This window comes from Malaclemys terrapin, chromosome 11 (assembly GCF_027887155.1).
Source record: "Malaclemys terrapin pileata isolate rMalTer1 chromosome 11, rMalTer1.hap1, whole genome shotgun sequence".
NCBI classification, from domain to species: domain Eukaryota; kingdom Metazoa; phylum Chordata; order Testudines; family Emydidae; genus Malaclemys; species Malaclemys terrapin.
Window position 1 is genome coordinate 21,906,960 of NC_071515.1, and position 19,975 is coordinate 21,926,934.

The 19,975-nt window shown below is 42.9% G+C and overlaps 1 protein-coding gene across 1 annotated transcript in view; it reads left to right on the forward strand.

The window, feature by feature from the left end:
- Window positions 1-19,975, forward strand: part of C2CD6 (C2 calcium dependent domain containing 6) — a 74,922-nt gene that overhangs the window by 33,398 nt on the left and 21,549 nt on the right. The window contains exons 8-12 of the mRNA XM_054043632.1: window positions 6,386-6,477; window positions 11,040-11,204; window positions 11,938-12,052; window positions 15,306-15,384; window positions 16,434-16,474. Coding sequence (XP_053899607.1) covers window positions 6,386-6,477; window positions 11,040-11,204; window positions 11,938-12,052; window positions 15,306-15,384; window positions 16,434-16,474 — 492 coding nt within the window. The remainder of the gene's footprint in view (window positions 1-6,385; window positions 6,478-11,039; window positions 11,205-11,937; window positions 12,053-15,305; window positions 15,385-16,433; window positions 16,475-19,975) is intronic.

Here is a 19,975-nt window from a genome sequence, read left to right on the forward strand (position 1 = left end):
TTGGGGAGGAGTACAGAAGTCGAATTTAAGAGACCTCTATGTCGAACTAAATAGCTTCGCAGTGTGGACGGGTGCAGGGTTAATTCGATGTAACGGCGCTAACTTCGACATAAACGCCTAGTGTAGATCAGGCCTTATATGGAAGCTGTTCCATGCCCCTAATCATTTTTGTTGCCCTTTCCTGAACCTTTTCCAATTCCAGTACATCTTTGTTGAGATGGGGTGACCACATCTGCAGGCAGCATTCAGGTGTGGGTGTACCATGGATTTATATAGAGGCAATATGATATTCTCTGTTTTATTATCTATCCTTTTCTTAATGATTCCCAACATTCTGTTAGGTTTTTTGACTGCCACTGCACATTGAGTGGATGTTTTCAGAGAACTATCCACAATGACTGCAAGATCTCTTTCTTGAGTGGTGACAGCTAATTTAGACTCCATCATTTTATATGTATAGTTGGGATTATATTTTCCAACGTGCATTACTTTGCATTTATCAACATTGAATTTCATCTGCTATTTTTAGAGGGGTAGCCGTGTTAGTCTGGATATGTAAAAAGCAACAGAGTCCTGTGGCATCTTTAAGACTAACAGATGTATTGGAGCATAAGCTTTTGTGGGTGCATGCATCCGACGAAGTGGACATTCACCCACGAAAGCTTATGCTCCAATACATCTGTCAGTCTTAAAGGTGCCACAGGACTCTGTTGCATCTGCTATTTTGTTGCCCACTCACCCAGATTTGTGAGATCCCTTTGTAACTCTTTGCAGTCTGCTTTGGACTTAAGATAGTTAAGTAGTTTTGTATCATCTGCAAATTTTGCCACCTCACTATTTACCCCTTTTTCCAGATCATTTATGAATATTTTGAATAGTATTGGTCCCAATATAGACCCATGAAGGATACTATTTACCTCTCTACATTCTGAGAACTGACCATTTATTCCTACCCTTTGTTTCCTATCTTTTAACCAGTTACTGATCCATGAGAGGACTTTCCCTCTTATCCCATGACAGCTTACTTGGCTTAAGAGCTTTTGGTGAGGGACCTTGTCAAAGGCTTTCTGAAAATCTAAGTACACTGTATCCACAGGATCACCCTTGTCCACATGCTTGTTGACCCCCTCAAAGAATTCTAGTAGATTGATGAGTCATGATTTCCCTTTACAAAAACCATGTTGACTCTTCCCCAACAAATCATGTTCATCTATGTGTCTGATAATTCTGTTCTTTACTAGAGTTTCAACCAGTTTTTCCGGTACTGAAGTTAGGTTTACTGGCCTATAATTGGCAGCATAAGCGCTGATTCTGTGAGTGCCCCAGGGCACACTTGGGGGAAGGGGCGGAACGGGGCAGGAAGAGGTGGGGGTGGGCGGAGGCAAGGCGGGGGTGGGAAGAGGCAGGTCAGTGGTGGGAGCCTGGGGGAAGAAGGTGGGGTGGGGCCTAGGACTAAGCGGGGGTTGAGCACCCCTGGCGAAAGTTGGAAGCCGGCACCTGTGATTGCTGGGATCACCTCTGGAGCTTTTTTTAAAAAATTGGCATCACATTAGCTATCCTCCAGTCATCTGGTACAGAAGCTGATTTAAATGATAGGTTACATACCACAGTTAGTAGTTCTGCAATTTCACATTTGAGTTCCTTCAGAATTCTTGGGTGAATACCATCTGGTTCTGGTGACTTATTACTGTTTAGTTTATCAATTTGTTCCAAAACCTCCTCTAGTGACACCTCAGTCTGGGACAGTTCCTCAGATTTGTCACCTAAAAAGAATGGCTCAGGTCTGGCAATCTCCCTCAGATCCTCAGCCATGAAGACTGATGCAAAGAATTTATTTAGTTTCTCCACAATATCCTTATCCTTGAGTGCATCTTGATCATCCAGTGGCCCCACTGGTTGTTTAGCAGGCTTCCTGCTTCTGATGTACTTAAAATAAAGTTTGCTGTTACTTCTTGAGTCTTTGGCTAGCTGTTCTTCAAATTCCTTTTTTGCTTCCTAATTATATTTTTACACTTCATTTGCCAGTTTATTATGCCCCTTTCTATATTCCTCATTAGGATTTAACTTCCATTTTTTAAAAGGATGCCTTTTTGCCTCTCACAGCTTCTCTTACTTTGTTGTTGAGCCCCGGTGGCACTTTTTTGGTTCTCCTACTACGTTTTTAAGTTTGGGGTATACTTTTAAGTTGAGCCTCTATTATGGTGTCTTTAAAAAATTTCCATGCAGCTTGCAGAGATTTCACTTTTGGCCCTGTACCTTTGAATTTCTGTTTAACCAACTTCCTCATTTTTGTATAGTTCCCCTTTCTTAAATTAAAAGCTACCATGTTGGGCTGCTGTGGTGTTTTCCCCACCACATATATAATTTAATTATATTATGGTCACTATTACCAAGTGGTTCGACTATATTCCCCTCTTGCACCAGATCCTTGCTCTACTTAGGACTAAATCAAGAATTGCCTCTCCCGTTTTGGGTTCCAGGACTAGCTGCTCCAAGAAGCAGTAATTTAAAGTGTCAAGAAACTTTGTCTCTGCATCCCATCCTGAGGTGTCATGTATCCAGTCAATATGGGGATAGTTGAAATCCCCCATTATTATTGAGTTTTTTATTTTTATAGCCTCTAATCTCCCTGGGCATTTCACAGTCACTATCCTTGTCAGGTGGTTGGTAGTATATCCCTACTGCTATATTCTTATTATTCAAGCATGGAATTATTGTCCCTAGAGATTCTGTGGTACAGTTTGGTTCATTTAAGATTTTTACTTCATTTGACTCTTCCCTTTCTTTCACATATAGTGCCACTTCCCCACCAGCACGACCTGTTCTGTCCTTCTGATATATTTTGTACCGTGGTATTACTGTGTCTCACTGATTGTCCTCATTCCATCAAGTTTCTGTTAGTTACTCTGTGGAAAACCGTACAGTAACTCCTCGCTTAACATTGTAGTTATGTTCCTGAAAAATGCTGCTTTAAGTGAAACAATGTTAAGCAAATCCAATTTCCCCATAAGAATTAATGTGGGGTGGGGGTAGGTTCCAGGGAAATTTTTTTCACCATACAAGACTATATTTTGTGTACATATACACACACACACTATAAGTTTTAAACAAACTATTTAATAGTGTACACAGCAATGATGATTGTGAAGCTTGGTTGAGGTGGTGGAGTCAGAGGGTGGACGAGGGTGGGATATTTCCCAGGGAATGCCTTACTGCTAAATGATGAACTAGCACTCGGCTGAGCCCTCAAGGGTTAACACATTGTTAATGTAGCCTCACATTCTACAAGGCAGCATGAAGGGAGGGAGGGGAGACAGCATGGCAGAGAGAGACAGTGACATACACCCTGTGTGTGTGTGAGAGAGAGAGAGATGCACATTGCTCCTTTAAGTACGCTGACCCCACTCTAAGTGCATTGCCATTTTAAGTAGATCAGCAAGCTGCTGCCAGCAAGCTCCCTCCGTCCTGAGGCCCTGTCCTATCCCCCCCGCTCTATGGAGATGGGGTAAGCGGGGGGGGGGGCAGGAGCAGGGGGACACCCTGACATTAGCACCCTTCTCCCCCTCTTCCCCCTGCACAGCAAGCAGGAGCTCCCAGGAGCAGCTCCAAGGCAGAGGGAAGGAGCAGCACATGGCAGTGAGGGGAGGGACAGCTGAACTGCCCAGCAATTGATAGCCTGCTGGGCGGCTGCCGCTCAGGGAATTTAGGGGAGTGGAGAGCTGATGTGGGGGCTGCCGGCCCATCCTGGTTCCAAGCCCCCACCAGCTAGCTGCAATGGGCTTCTTTTCCTGCAAGCAGTGGACAAAGCAGGCAGCTGCCAAACAACGTTATAAAGGAGCATCGCGCAACTTTAAACAAGCATGTTCTCTAATTGATCAGCAATGAAACAACGTTAACCGGGACGACTTTAAGTGAGGAGTTACTGTACATAATAATTGAAAAGGAGTGCCTTGCAGTGAAGTGGGCTATTGAGACACTAAGATACCATCTACAAGGCAACCACTTTAAGCTGGTGACTGACCACACCCCACTAAAAATGATTGAACTACATGAAAGAAATAAACACAAGAGTAATGAAGTGTTACCTTGGCCCACAATCCTCCTCCTCCTCAGTTGAGCATTACCCTGGCTGTCAAAACAAGAATGAGGATTTCTTCTCCCAAGAAGTGGGGAGCACTTCTTCCACAGAGAACGCTTCCGTCCAAAGGGGGGGGGGGGAAGTCTGTTGTGGGGTGAATAAACCCCCATGCTGGTCTGGCCACCAAGGAGATAATGCAGCAACTGCCAGCCAGAGCCAGTTGGCATCCTCTCAGCACTCAGAGAATAGAAGAAGCAGTGGGGTGGGGCAGCTGTCAGAGGAGCAAACAGACTAGAGAAGGAGTACTTGTGGCACCTTAGAGACTAACAAATGTGTTAGTCTCTAAGGTGCTACAAGTACTCCTGTTCTTTCTGCGGATACAGACTAACACGGCTGCTACTCTGAGACTAGAGAAGGAAAGTCCTGCCAGCAAACGGGTGAAAAGCCACCCAGAGACAACACCTTAAAGAAGGTATGACTGGAACCACAGTCTGAGGAAGTAGGAAAAGGTTCAGGGTATGGCAGGAGAAATTGTTGAGGATTGATTCTGCCTGCCTGGTTTAAGGGTCCTGGCTGGAATCCAGAGAAATGGACGGCTCTGGGCTCCCCTACTGTTCCCTCAACAGAGGCTTAAGAACCAGAAGGGATTTTCAAGCTCCCGGAGGACCAGAACCAGCTAGCCCCCACCAAGCATAAGGGGAAACCCATACACCCCAGAGGGGCTAAAACTAACACCCTTCACAGAATGGGATTGCCATCAAGACTCAGGCAAGAAGGGCTGGGTGACCATCCTGCTGATCCAAGCAGACTTTGTGCAATGCTCCGTCCCACATCAGCGCACCAGCCCACAATAATTGTAATTATCTCTACACTTTCTACATATATCCTATAATGGGGAGTGCTCACCTTGTAAGTGCCTGCTGCTGCTTGTGGTATTTTAGGCCTTTTCCTGCTCCTGGCACCCCTTTGTTGGTTGTCAGCCTTGCCTGGCAGGTCTTCAGTGGCTTGGCCCTCCAGCCAGGTCACCCAGTCAAAATAAACCCCTTCTGGGGTTGCAGAGAGTCCAACAAAACTGTGTATCTGCCCTCACCAGTGTCTTCAGCCCTCTGTCTGGGCCCTTTAAATTCATCCCTTCACTTAGGCTTCCAAAGGAGCCTTGTGCTCTTCTCCGGGTTTTGACTACTTCACTGGTGAGCAGTTGGGGGAACAAGGGCCCACCCACTACTCCAGCTTTCAACACAAGGACCCTATAAACAGCAGCTACATACCACTCACTTCAATTAATTGCTGCTTGTTCCCTGGGCCTCTTCCCACCTGGCACTTTTATATTCAGCCCGTTCATTAGAGTTAAAGTTCTCAGGTTCTTTCTCCAAGCGTAAGCAAAATGCAGCCAGAACCAAACTCTGACTGTCCCGCAAGCTTCTTTGGCCAGAGAGGCACATCCTTCCTTGCTCCTGTAATCTCAGCTAGGAACTGACCTGCTAAGGCCCTGCATCTCCTTTTATCTGAGCCAGCTGGCCTAAGATTGGCTGCTTCCATGCAGCCTCTCTAGGCAGGCCTGGAGGATCCACCTTCGCAGCTTCTTTCCTGGGGTGGGTGTGTTACTACTGAGCACAGGGCCTCCAGCAGGGAACCATGAGGCCTGGTAAACCCTGTCACACATCCCCATAAAACTTATGGAAAAACACTTCTTCTCAGGAACTCTTGAAGAACTGAAGCTTGATGTTGTTGTTTTTTTAAGTGAATCTTTTTCAGCAGTATGAAAGGCCAAGATAAGCCAAAAAGACATTAGAAAAATCTGAAATTTGAATGACCTAGAAGTTTTTATACCCCCATGTCTGTAATATTCCTTGTGTGATTTCTCCCAAACTTTCTCAAAAGTTTCTTTCCTAGAATGGGATGTGGCATAAGAAATTTCAGATAGGTTGGTTTGTTTTTAGTGAGATAAGGTTTGGTTTTGAAAATCGGTCTTCTAATGAGAAACTAACTTTAGCCTTAATTATGGAGGAACTAACATCTTTCTATAATAGGAACCATGTGAGTGGGTTTTACAAAATATTTCAGTTATAGTACTATGCAACCCACAAATTGGTTTCAGTAATTGGCTTTGATAAATTATTAGCAAAACAGTACCTTATTCTCACTTGCTCACTGTACAGCTTTTTCTTGTGTCCTCCCAAATTTTTCAGTCTCTCTGGTTTTATTGAAGGTTTCAGATATTTCCCGAGTTCATCAAATCGTTGGGTAGTACTGTCTACAATATCAATGCTAATTATTCACTTTAATAGCAGTATTTTCCTTCTGTAGCTGAAACATTCTGCAGCAGATCTTCGGAAGACCACTAAACATTCCATGTTTATTCGGATTCCACAACCTGAAGACAGAACAGATCCTCAAAGGTTCTTAAGAATCATTTTTGTTAGTGATATTTAACAATACCATGGACATCTGTGTGTCTGTCCATGTGTGTTTTATATGACATTTCATAATGTAACTATTGCAAGTAAGTACTATTCATTCAGCAATCATACTTTCTGCATCACTGGGGAAATAAATTTTCTAATAGTCAACCTAAATTGGAGGAATTAGGATCATACTTCTTTGTCTTCCTCTAATCTATTCTGCATGAAGGCAAGGAGGAAAGGAGAGTTCCCCAGGATTTTCTCCTTTCCCCCACCTCTGCAACCACAACACTTCAGTAACGGCCAGTGGAGCTCCCTGACTGTATGGAGTACTTGCTAAGGGCCAGATCCTGCAATAGGATCTGCAGGAGTGTACCTCTATACCCCCATTGAAGTCAGTTGGGCTCCATGCAAGCACAGGGTCTGCTCATATGGATTCTGTTGCAGGATCTGATTCTTAGTGATTGGCACTTCATTCACAGGCAGAGTGAGCAGAACACTGACTTCTTTCTTGCAGACTTAGTGTCTGCGTATGAAAGCTACCAGTCCAGGCTCCCATCTGTTGTACATGTGCTTTCTGAGCCCTAACTATGGAATGGGCCTGACAACCTTCTTCCATTCCTACAGAGGTATTATGGCTCTTCTCTCTCTCTCTCTATCTCTCCCCTACACTATCAGCAGGAGAACAGAGGTTCATGACTGAGTCTCAGACATGGTGTCAAGATAACACATGTTGAAAATGGTCAGAACCATCAGTTTAGTCCAGAAACTTGTCAATCATCTCAACATGTCTATTTGTCTGCTTGTGACATAATACTGTCACCATGGCCATGCAGGCTGATGGGATGGCTCCAAAATGCAAAGCCAAATGGCAAACATTTCATAATTTAAAAATAAATTAATGTACAACCATCAAAATTGTTTGGTGTTCCCAATGACACAATAGTGTGGGGATGTATCATCCCTACACCAACCTAATGAAAAGTTCCATGAGGAGGTAAGGGTCACGATGGGACACTTGCAAGGTAATAAATCATGGCCTTATGTAAGGCCCCCCTGGTGGTCTAGGATTATATAAGATGATCATGGCCTTATGTAAGACCCCCTGGTGGTCTAGGATTATATAAGATGATCATGGCCTTATGTAAGGCCCCCTGGTGGTCTAGTATTATATAAGATGAGGTAAACAAATCATGGCCTTATGTAAGGAACGGTTGAACCAATCGGTGTGGGGCTATACATGTGATAAACACATGATTCTCCTTCTTGTCCAATCCGTAGATGTGTTGTTATAGCCTAATTGTGTTATGTAATGTTGAGAAAAACTATAAAAGAAAGCTTGTAATAAACAGGATTCGGATTCAGCTTGCAACCACAGTGGTCGTGTGCTTTATCCGCTCCGCCTGGGACGCCACAAATGGTGACCCCGACGTGATTCGGCTTGGACATCAAGGCAGCCAGGACTTTGCCCAGAGTGAGCTAGCAGAGATCATACTAGACACAGCCGCCAGTGGAGCAGGGATCAATGTTCTCAGACAGTAGACCCAACAGGTGTTGTCTCAAAAGCTGAGCAAAGAGAAAGCAGATCCAACCAAAAAAAAGGATCTGAGTGGTCAGACTCTATGTCATCTCTCATGAAGAAACTGGAACAATTGAATTTAGATATTGAAGAGGCTCTCAGTGCTGGCTCTTCTCCTTCCAGAACTCCTTCTTCCAAAAAGCGCAAACAGCCATGCCCTGTTAAGGTGGAGACAGGCCTTCTTCACAGAGATAAAGGGAATCTGTGGGAATAAGAGGGCAGGGTACCAAGATTTAAATGGTTTGCCAAGCTCAGTGTCAACTGGAGCACGACCAAAAACTGAACATGGTTTGAGAAAAGGCGGAGGTGGTAGCCGCGGCAGGAGGTACCGGAGGATACCGGCTCCTGGTCGTCCGAGAGAGACGTTCGTGAGCTCACAGCCAACGTAAGCGTTCGGTGAGGAAAGGCGGAGATGGTAGCCGCGGCAGGAGGTACCGGAGGATACCGGCTCCTGGTCGTCCGAGAGAGACGTTCGTGAGCTCACAGCCAACGGAAGCGTTCGGTGAGGAAAGGCGGAGATGGTAGCCGCAGCAGGAGGTACCGGAGGATACCGGCTCCTGGTCGTCCGAGAGAGACGTTTGTGAGCTCACAGCCGACTAAAGCGTTCGGTAAGAAAAGGCGGAGGTGGCAGCCGCGGCAGGAGGTACCGGAGGATACCGGCTCCTGGTCGTCCGAGAGAGACGTTCGTGAGCTCACAGCCGACTGAAGCGTTCGGTGAGAAAAGGCGGAGGTGGCAGCTGCGGCAGGAGGTACCGGAGGATACCGGCTCCTGGTCGTCCGAGAGAGACGTTCGTGAGCTCACAGCCGACTGAAGCGTTCGGTGAGAAAAGGCGGAGGTGGCAGCCGCGGCAGGAGGTACCGGAGGATACCGGCTCCTGGTCGTCCGAGAGAGACGTTCGTGAGCTCACAGGTGAGCGGCTGCTTTTAATAAAATGGGCTCTGCTTTGTCTGCAGGGGAGGAGATGGTGCATGATTTTTTATTACACATCGCTAAAAAGCGGGGAGAGAAGCTTCCCTCTGACGCGTTGTCCCGTTTGTTGAAATGGGGGCAGAAAAGCGGGAATGTACAAACAGGGCCTTCAGCTACAGGACATGCTGAATCAGTTGTCCCATTTGGCCGGTGAGAGCCATCCCCCGCAGTCCCACACATTGCGAGCCCTGAACCAGCCCGGCTTTCCTGTCACCAATGATGTTTGTACCCCAAAGTTCCGGGCGGAGTTCCCGGGGCAGGGTGAGAAGTTGCGGAATAGGTTGAAAAGAATGGCAGAGCCAGGCTTATCTAACTTTGAAAGGACATATAGGAAAAAACCGCCAGATAAGATCCCTCCGGCGGATGATGTAGCTACCCCCTGTCCTCATTGTGGTTTGTGGGGCTGCGCGATTGGGTGCACTGGACGGGATAACGTGTCCACGCACCAGCCACTGGATGTCGCCAACCCGTTTGCTCATCCGATGTTTCCACCCTGCGACATGCTTCGGACAATATCCCGGGCGGCTCGGGCCCCCCGGACTCCGTACGGCGTTGGCACGGACTTATTAGGGAAGCCCATATAGAGGGGGAATTTGCGCCCGAGGCTTATCCAGTAGTGACACCGGATCCACAGGACCCCGCAGCACCGGACCTGCACTTATTGTTTGTCACAGCCTAGACACCTGATAATGTGGTACTTCTATTTGTTCGGACTCCTTATTATAGGAGCAGGGGTCTTTGTATGTCCAAACTCTGTACCTTTTGTTAACCCACGACAAAATGTTTGGATCACCTGGGCAAACCAGACTGGCCAAGAAGCCCTTTTTGCTTGTCCATGGCCACCCCATCGGATCCCCAATGGTTTTCGTATTTATGTAATATTATGTTTTTTAATAGTTCTCTATATATTTCCCAGTTGTTAAATGTCACCTGTCGTCAGTTTTATAGGTTCAAAAAAAGTAGTCAGGTGGCTAGTAATTGTCCTAATGTTAGTTGAACCCTCCTATAGGCCTTATTTAAGAAAAAGGGGGGAGGTGTGGGGATGTATCATCCCTACACCAACCTAATGAAAAGTTCCATGAGGAGGTAAGGGTCACGATGGGACACTTGCAAGGTAATAAATCATGGCCTTATGTAAGGCCCCCCTGGTGGTCTAGGATTATATAAGATGATCATGGCCTTATGTAAGACCCCCTGGTGGTCTAGGATTATATAAGATGATCATGGCCTTATGTAAGGCCCCCTGGTGGTCTAGTATTATATAAGATGAGGTAAACAAATCATGGCCTTATGTAAGGAACGGTTGAACCAATCGGTGTGGGGCTATACATGTGATAAACACATGATTCTCCTTCTTGTCCAATCCGTAGATGTGTTGTTATAGCCTAATTGTGTTATGTAATGTTGAGAAAAACTATAAAAGAAAGCTTGTAATAAACAGGATTCGGATTCAGCTTGCAACCACAGTGGTCGTGTGCTTTATCCGCTCCGCCTGGGACGCCACACAATAGGCCATGGAAATCACTGCTGTGAGGGTATGTTCTGAGTACAAAAATCATGAAGCATGAAAAATACTGCTTTTACAGTCTGATAATGGATCTTTACAAAATAGAATTTTATAAATAATTATAAAATGATTTTTCTCTTAGCTGAGAGAGAGCATGAGAAATTTCAAACTAAAGGTCATTTTTTCAGAAAGTGTGTGAAAACAATGACTTATACAGCATGCTTTCTTAACCATAGCTATAGCATTGTTTTTTTAATTCAAAAATAATCACTTTGGAGCCATCGGTCATCATTATGAGATGAGGGACTTCTCTTCCTCTTCCAAAATAAAATCTTAATATCTAAGGTCCTGTGGGGGAAAAAACATCTAATTTATTACCTGTGACATTACAGTGACCCTGAAGTAGCATAGAGATTATTCATTGTTTTTGTAAAGATGATTGTGCATTATCCTTACACAATTTTCTTTTACTACTGATCTTATAAAGGTTTGTTTTATTGCAGTAATATTACCACATCACAACACATGGGATACCCAGCATTCTTATCCCCAGATCTGAATGTGAGAGAAGAGACTCTTGAGAAGGATATTCCTACAAAATCTGATGTGCCTTCTGATGGTTTAGAAATGCTTCAGAGTGTTCTGAATAGAACGTCTCCTCGAAAAAGGCAAGAAATGTGCACTTTTGTAGAGAGGAGACAAAATGGATTCCTTCTTATTTAACTTGTGCCCTTAGCCTCATTGTGCCCTTAGCCTCATTGTTCTTTAAAAAAGTAGTAGTAATAGATTTGATATGGGGGCATGAGTAGGTACTTACTGTTTTTGCCTTCATGCTGTGCAGAATCATGCTTCACAATCTACACTGATGGCAGCACAGTCACATGCAATTTTTCTCTTTATCTGCTAATTTTACTATGACTTGATTATACCAGTGCAGACATTCACCCAGAAAAGATTTTGTTAGGAAATAGATAGAGAGTTGTTCTTATAAATAAAGGTAGAACCAGAGTAAAGCTAATGTGCTACAGTCATTTCTGGAAGTACTCAAAGAAGAGGAGCAAATAGGAATGAGAAGAGGATGACCTCTTTGATGAGCATCTTAGTTGTAATTGCTGTCACCTCTGTCTGTCTGACAGCATAGTGGAAGAATACCCTTGAAATTGCACTGGTGGGACTGTCCTTAAAACAAAGTGAGTTGGTGAGGAAAATGTCTATTGTAGTGATATATGTGTACTGAATCTAGAGTTCTTATGTTTTTTAACTGTACAGCAATTGTAAATGCCAAAAAATGTGAGTTCATGCAATAAGCTCTTTGGCCTTTTCCTTAGTTACATGCTGTAGTCACTGATGAACAACCCTGCAAGGTTAGATATAAATGTCTTGACTGATTCTTCACTTTAGATTGGAAAAAATGAAAAAGGAATATCGGGGTCTGAAAACATGGCCCGAAAAGGCTGAGTATTTAGACCAACTCATCATGAAAAGGGGACCTAAAATGACAACAGAGCAGAATATGGTAACTAGAGAGCACGTAGAAAGCATTCTGTGTACACTTTATTATTGTTGCTTTTCATATTGGTGAAACATTACCATTAAATAAGACTAATTTTCATTAAATTTTGGATTTATGTTAAGCTCAGTACAAATTTGAGAACATGTTAGTGCATGTGAGTATTTCTCAAACACTATCCTTCTAAGTCACTTATTAGTAACAGATGAATTGATGCTGGTCTTTCTGTTTAACCCACTCAAGTAGCTAACAGGACAGAGTTAAGGTTGTTTGGGTGCCCTAACATAACATTTCCATACTTTAAGTGTTTAGAGTTTCTTTTAAATTTAATCTTAACTTTGAATTTCATGGGTTTATAATGCTTGATTTGGGGATAATAACATCATTCTCTCTCTTTCTTTCTCCCTGCACACAGTTGGAGGGGAAACAGATTATGAACGTCACTTTATATTGCGTTGAACACATCTAAACTTCCTCAAAATCTGCCTGTTTTACTGAATTTCACATAATTGCCTTGCCCTGCAAAGTGTTTCAAATCTCCTTAAAGGACTGTCACCAAGCGCTATTAAGATTGCATTCTGGGATTTTGAATGATTCTCAACTGCTTGCTCATCCCCATGGAACAATGGGCCTTCTACCGAAACACCCACATGGGGGATGGGGCAAGCATGATTACTGGGGGCAGTCTGTAGCTCTTGGTTTAAGCACATAGCTCAGAGAGAGACTGTACTTAAGTGCAGGGTTGTGCTCTGTGCATGAGGGCCAATTATCACCACATATAACAGTGGTCCTCAAGCTTTTCACTGTCATGCCTCCCGCTTACCCTATCTGGGCCTCCCCCCGGGAGTAGGGCTGCAACTTGGGGGCGGGGTGGGTGGGCACGTGGACAGGGGTAAGGAGACTGAGGCTGTGGCCACAGCTGGGGGCAGGGCTGGGGCTGGGAATGGAGCCACAGCCAGGGCTGAGGCTGGGGGCAGGAGCAGGAGCGGAGCCGCATCCAGGAGCCAGGGCCATAGCAGAGATGGGGGTGGAGCAGGGCTTGGTGGCACTCCCTCCCTGCCCCCCGTAGGAGCTGGCCCAGGCCCTGCCCCCCCCGAACGTTCCTCCATGCCCCCCTAGGGGAGCATGCCCCACAGTTTGGGGACCACTGATATATAAGAAGGACGTGCAGGGTGTACTTTGCCTAGCTAGAAACACTGACAAACTTTGGAGATGAGAAATGGGGAGGATGCTTCTCAGAACTTTTGTTGTTTTCAGAGATCGGTATCTCTCTCGAGTACTTTAACCATAAAATCTTGTTGGTTAAGAAATTCTTTTGCGAAACCTGTGTTCCTTGCTTTCCTGCCTCATTGTTCCAGATCGGATAAACTAGAAGCCCAGTGTGCCCACAGCCTACGTGGAACTCTGGGCAAACATGTATAAGTGACTGGGAGTTCCTGGAAGATCTTCCATTTCTCGGAGACTCTGGTTTGGAGGTCTAGGGTGGCTGGGTGGTGGTGCCCCACTTTCAATGGATGAGCATCAGCCAAGTCTCCCACAGTATTCTTGCCAGCAAGTTAAAGAAGTATGGGCTGGATGAATGGACTATGAGGTGGATAGAAAGCTGACTAGATCATCAGGCTCAATGGGTAGTGATCAATGGCTCCATGTCAAGTTGGCAGCCGGTATCAAGCAGAATGCCCAAAGGGTCAGTCCTGGAGCCAGTTTTGTTCAATATCTTCCTTAATGATCTGGAGGATGGCGTGGATTGCACCCTCTGCAAGTTTGCAGATGACACTAAACTGGGAGGAGTGGTAGATACGCTGCAGGGTAGCGATAGGCTACAGAGGGACCTAGACAAATTAGAGGATTGGGCCAAAAGAAACCTGATGAGGTTCAACAAGGACAAGTGCAGAGTCCTGCACTTAGGATGGAAGAATCCCATGCACTGCTACAGACTAGGGACCGAGTGGCTAGGCAGCAGTTCTGCAGAAAAGGACCGAGGGGTTACGGTGGATGAGAAGCTGGATATGAGTCAACAGTGTGTCCTTGTTGCCAAGAAGACTAACGGCATTTTGGGCTGTATAAGTAGGAGCATTGCCAGCAGATCAAGGGACGTGATCATTCCCCTCTATTAAGCATTGGTGAGGCCTCATCTGGAGTACTGTGTCCAGTTTTGGGCCCCACACTACAAGAAAAGGATGTGGAAAAATAGGAAAGAGTCCAGCGGAGGGCAACAAAAATTATTAGGGGGCTGGAGCATATGACTTATGAGGAGAGGCTGAGGGAACTGGGATTATTTAGTCTGCAGAAGAGAAGAATGAGGGGGGATTTGATAGCTGCTTTCAACTACCTGAAAGGGGGTTCCAAAGAGGATGGTTCTCAGTGGTACCAGATGATAGAACAAGGAGTAATGGTCTCAAGTCACAGTGAGGGAGGTTTAGGTTGGATATTAGGAAAAACTTTTTCACTAGGAGAGTGGTGAAGCACTGGAATGGGTTATCCAGTTAGTCTCCTTCCTTAGAGGTTTTTAAGGTCAGTCTTGACAAAGCTCTGGCTGGGATGATTTAGTTGGGGATTGGTCCTCCTTTGAGCAGGGGGTTGGACTAGATGACCTCCTGAGGTCCCTTCAAACCACTTAGAATCATAGAATATCAGGGTTGGACCCTATAGATGTGTTCTAAGACCCCAGAGCTAGAAACACTGAATGTGCCCAGACTCAGTTGACTTAGAAGCAAGTGATAGTAACCCTGCAATTGGGTCCACTTACAACTGACTAGTGACCATACAGAGCAATACTGGGCCAGTTTGTAATAATCCATATAATGTATTTATTCTAGATTACTGAAATGTACCCTCAACCTTAACACCATTCTAAATTAACTTTTGGCAAGGAATTATATTATTATTATAATTATTAAAATCATTGTGCATACAAAATAAAAGTAACTGCCATCTGCACTAATCTCAGTAGTTTGCTTCCCCCTCTTGAACTTCACCTAGCAAGAAGAGAGACTTCCTTTTGTGTCTTTGGCTTATGTTTGACAGAATGAGCTGATGAAAAGAAAAGTTGTAGTAAGAAATGGTCTCTTTCTAGAGTTTATTAACAACATACAGAGCTACAGTTTGAGCTTACTTGACAGATTTAAAATGTCTCTACACGTCTCTGAGAATTTGCACATCTAAAAGTGTGACTCTGTAATGAAGATAACTCAGGAGGAGAAATTCAGATACGATACTGACAAATAACCTTCCACTTTTCACCTTTTTGGGGTTTTAGGCTTCTCGCTTCAAGGAAATGGTTGGAAAGATACAACATGCTACTGAGGAAGCAATCAGAAGCTGTTCTGACACATCAGGTTTGGAGAACATCAGTATTTCATATTTTAAAAAATGGCGAGCGGCAAGGACAGTGCCAAAAACTGCAATTTTTGAGCCTCTTACTGATGCAAAATATATAATTCTCTTTGCTCACAATTTTAAGTATAGTTGGTATATATATATAAACGATTATGAATTAAATAACTAAAGAGGCCATATTAGAGAAGGGAAATAGTCTTAGTCAGAGTCAAAATATGTGCTCCGAATTTTGGTCTTAGTTCAGTTTTAAGTTGTTTTTCCTTATAATTTAGGGAGATGCCATGTGTTTTAGAGATACTGCCATGCAAACCTGTGAGGTGAATTTTAAGGTTTGTGACAGGCTATTTGTTATGGTAATGATTAGTCAATGGATGACTTGCTAGAATTGGTGTGAATATTGGGAGGTTATGCATATGAGTTATCAGTAACCAGGTGTTGTAGATGACCTATTGTGAGCTGTTACATTCAGTTTTATGAATTGTATTGGACATGTTATTACATATGAGATTTGACCAAAGCAAAAATCTATCCTGGTGTGTGTTTTCAGTTATTATTAAGCAGTACACAGTAAAATTACATACAGAGATAGGGGACTATACTTCTCATGTTGGCAAATATCCAGTATGTTCAGTATAAAGAAGTAAATCAAGTGATTGGAATACAAGTCAGCCTTTTGTGAATAAGACTGATGTTTTGTCAGTTATTACAGTAACATAATAAAGGCTTTAGAATTGAATGTTTCAAATCTGTAAAGGAAATATTTAAAGAGTATATTGTTAGTAGGTATCTCAGTAGTTATAGGTGAAATTGCATAAAGTAATCTGTTGAAATTTATTATCTAGTCAGCCTGGTGATCTAACTAGTTTAGGAGATGAAATTTACAAAGTAAATCAGTTTTTTACCTGCTTTGTGTAACTTGGCAGTGTCCCTTAAACTTATTAAGAATAAATTAGAATTTAAACATTTTTTCTGCTTGTGATGCACATCATATCTTGTTAGTAAGATTAAGAATGTATATAGTTTCTAATTATTCTTTTCTCACCTGAAGCTGATTCACAGTTACAGGAAGAGCAGCTGTCTGGAACTGAGGTAAAGGTGTTTATTCTTTAAAAATTAATTGCATTTTCATAGAATGAAATGTTGATGTTTGTACTTAGGGTTTGAAATACCATAACACCCTGAAACCATTAGTTCAAATCTCAGCAGGGGTCAGCTCAGCTCTTCACATTTCTGATGTAGGTGGATTAACTCTCTGTGCTCTTTAACTCAATGGGTGAAATGCTGGCTCCATTAAAATCCATGGCAAAACTCCTATTGGCTACCAGGTGGTCAGGGTTTCATTTTATCTTCAAGTGATGGAGTGGTGGTAGTCATTTGGAAGATATGATATAAATGGAGGACCTGTCTATCCTGAGTAGACATTAAAGATCCCATAGCAAATTTTGTCTGAGTAGAGATTTGCCCTCATATCATTGGCTAAAATTTTTCCTACCCAGTCTGAATTATATTTTGACTGCCACCCTTCAGTGCAAGGGTAGCTGGAATTCACTTGTATTATATATATATGTGTGTGTGTGTGTATATGTGTATATATATATATATACACATACACACACACACATATATATTGTGGACAAGGCTTGGAACACTTACCTCACACCTACTAGTTATGATGGAAAAAAAACTATGCCTTTGCACCACCACTAGAAGCACACACTCTCCTCCGACCCTGCAGCTGCAATGAATTAAACAGTCACACACTGTTTATTGTAACATATTGCTAATACAGTTTTAAAAATGTAACTTGAGTGTCTCTGATTTGTTGCTTTTATTCACTCTGGCGTTATTTTTCCATGCTAGATTGTGGTCATCTTTGTGTCTGTTTTCTTTCCCTCCACCTCCTTATGTCCCTTTCCATTTCCTATATTTTATACTCTAACTTCTCTGCTATAATTGTCTTTCTCATGTCTCCCCAAAATCTTTCACAACCCTGACTTCTCTTTTGTAACTTTAATTATTCTCTCTCTCCCACCCACACCCATATATCTGCACATATGCATCCTCTCACGCACTTTCTCCCCCATTCATCCATGCTTCATAAATAGGGCTTGAAGAGCTTACCATACACCTAATAGCCAGAATGCTTAACTGGATTGGTTGGTGCCTGTTCAACTGGATTGGTTGGTGACTGTTCAGTTAGAAAAATCAGATTCTGTAGTTTTATTTGACCCTCTTCCTTTGAAGCAAAAAAAAAAGAAAGAAAAGAAAAAGAGGGAGGGAGAGAGAAGGGAAAAGTACCAAAAGTAAAGAAAATGAAGTCCGCAGCTTCTGAAAAACATTCATTTGAGCCCATTTCTCTCTTCCCAGCATAACTCCTGTTACCAGGATATCGTTTTTGTGTTTACATTGTTTGCTTTCACAGGGAGAAACTCCACACTTACAGATCACTAGTTTGAGAACAATGCAAGTAGAAATATATTGCAGTAATTTTCATGAGAAGAACTTTGTTAAACTGTAAGGAAAGAGTGAAGGAGGGAGAGAAGATAGAGTGGAAGGACCCAAAGCGTTTTAAAAACTGTTTTCAAACCATTTACTTTTCATATCCATTTGACAGCCTATTCCCCCATTCATTTAAGAATTAATATGTAAATTAAGATCTTCAATAATTAATAACCTGAGGACATTTTCTCTTAACTCACTAAAAACCATACACTGGATCAGTAAACTCTTTGGCCTGAGAATACATTTCCTATAAACACCTTGGCCTTGTAGGTTATACAGCCCAAGATATACTTGTTATCTCATAAACAGAAAGCACAAAGGCACTCCAAGTACCAAGCATAGTTTTAAATAATTTTCTTTTCTGTGAGTCACATATGATGCGAAGAATTTTCAGAGATTTAGATTTTTGTTTCCCCAGACAAACAAGAAAATAATCCTATTTCTAGAAAAGGGAATGTCTGTCCAACAATTATTATGATTACATCCTTCTCGCACCAATGTTGGTGCACAGGGCAGAAACTAGTCTCTTCCATCCCTCTCTGTCATTTGCAGCTGCTTCCATCCGTTCTATGGTGTTGAGATAGACTGGTCTACCCTCCCTTCTAAGAATTCTTAAGGGTTTCTCTTGAGTGCCCTCATTTCTTCACACTAGTTGGTTTCCACTTGACAGCTTCATGTGGGAGTCTGTATGTTAGCATGCAGAGTAGATGACCCAAATATATCCAATGCTTCCTTCTAGTGGAGATGAGCTGCTGGTTGCTGATAAAGTCTCTCCATCCAATGTCCAGAATCTTTCATAGGCATTTATTTTGGAAGGCATTAGTTTTCTATCTAACATTTTTAATAGCTCTCCAGCTCTGACAGCTAAACACTAGCATTCAGGTGACATTTGAGTTGAAAACTCTGTTTTGTTTTGGTACTGTATATTTTTTATTTCTATACATTGTTGAGTTTAGGGGATGCCTTTTCTCCTATCTTTTGATACCCCACTTTCTGCACTTTGATGTGGATGCTGCCGGTTCCAAGCCCAGATAAAGTGGAGATGCTTGAGAGCAAGGCTAACCAACTAGCTTATTTAAAACAAACAAACCAAGCACACACCTCATTGGTTATAGATATGATAAAAATTACATTTTAATAGAGAACACTTTCTGACCCTTCGTGTTTCATGAAGTCTCCTGGTGAAAGCAGAACCCCCCAAAATTTGAGGCTGGCAGCAAGAAAACACTTCAGAGTCAGTTACTGGAACGTGAGAACAGTCTTTCAACTATCAAAGGGAGGGAGGTGCATAACTGTGGACTTGAAATGCTGTGCATCTGTGAGAGCAGACTGACAGGAGTGACTAGCAAGTGCTTCAAGCAAGAGAGAAAACATTTAATCTATTCAGGTCATCAAGACAATGTACACTCAGAGACAGTAGCACTCATTATGACAGATTCTGTAGGAAAAGCCCTTATCTGGGAACCTATTGTCCAGCAATGCCTGTAATATATAGGAATTTTTAAAAAATCAAAAGAATGCTAACTTTGATCATGTTGTTTACCTTTTCTAGGGGCCTGATCTTGCTCCCCATTGGAGTCAATGGGAGTTTAGCCATTAACTTCGGTGGGAGCTGGCTGAGGCCCTTAATAGAAGTACTGTAATGCTGATACATTTTATTTTAATGTAGCATTTTCTCATTTCATTTACTTTTATCCTCCTTTCTGTAGCTTCTGTTTTATTGATTGGCATAATGTTGGATATTTAAAAGCTATTTACATGAGATATTGTTAAAGGTTTTTTTTTATTTTTACTTTCAAATGTTTAAATAATATTGGATTTTTTTATTATAAGCAAAAAATCCAGACTGGGCCAAATTTACCAATTACATAAATGGTGGTGAAAGTTGATTATAAAACAGATGGGAATGGTAAAGTACTGCACAGATTTGGCATTTAATGGGTCTGCAGAATGAGTGTAATTTATAACAGTGTAGGATTCTCTGGGTAGTAGTTTAGTCCTGGTCTGAGTGGGTGCATCTCCTTTTGAAATCAGTGTGAATTGTGCACCTGCTTTCGCCGGAGGTGAATTTAGCCTGTGGTGTTGGGA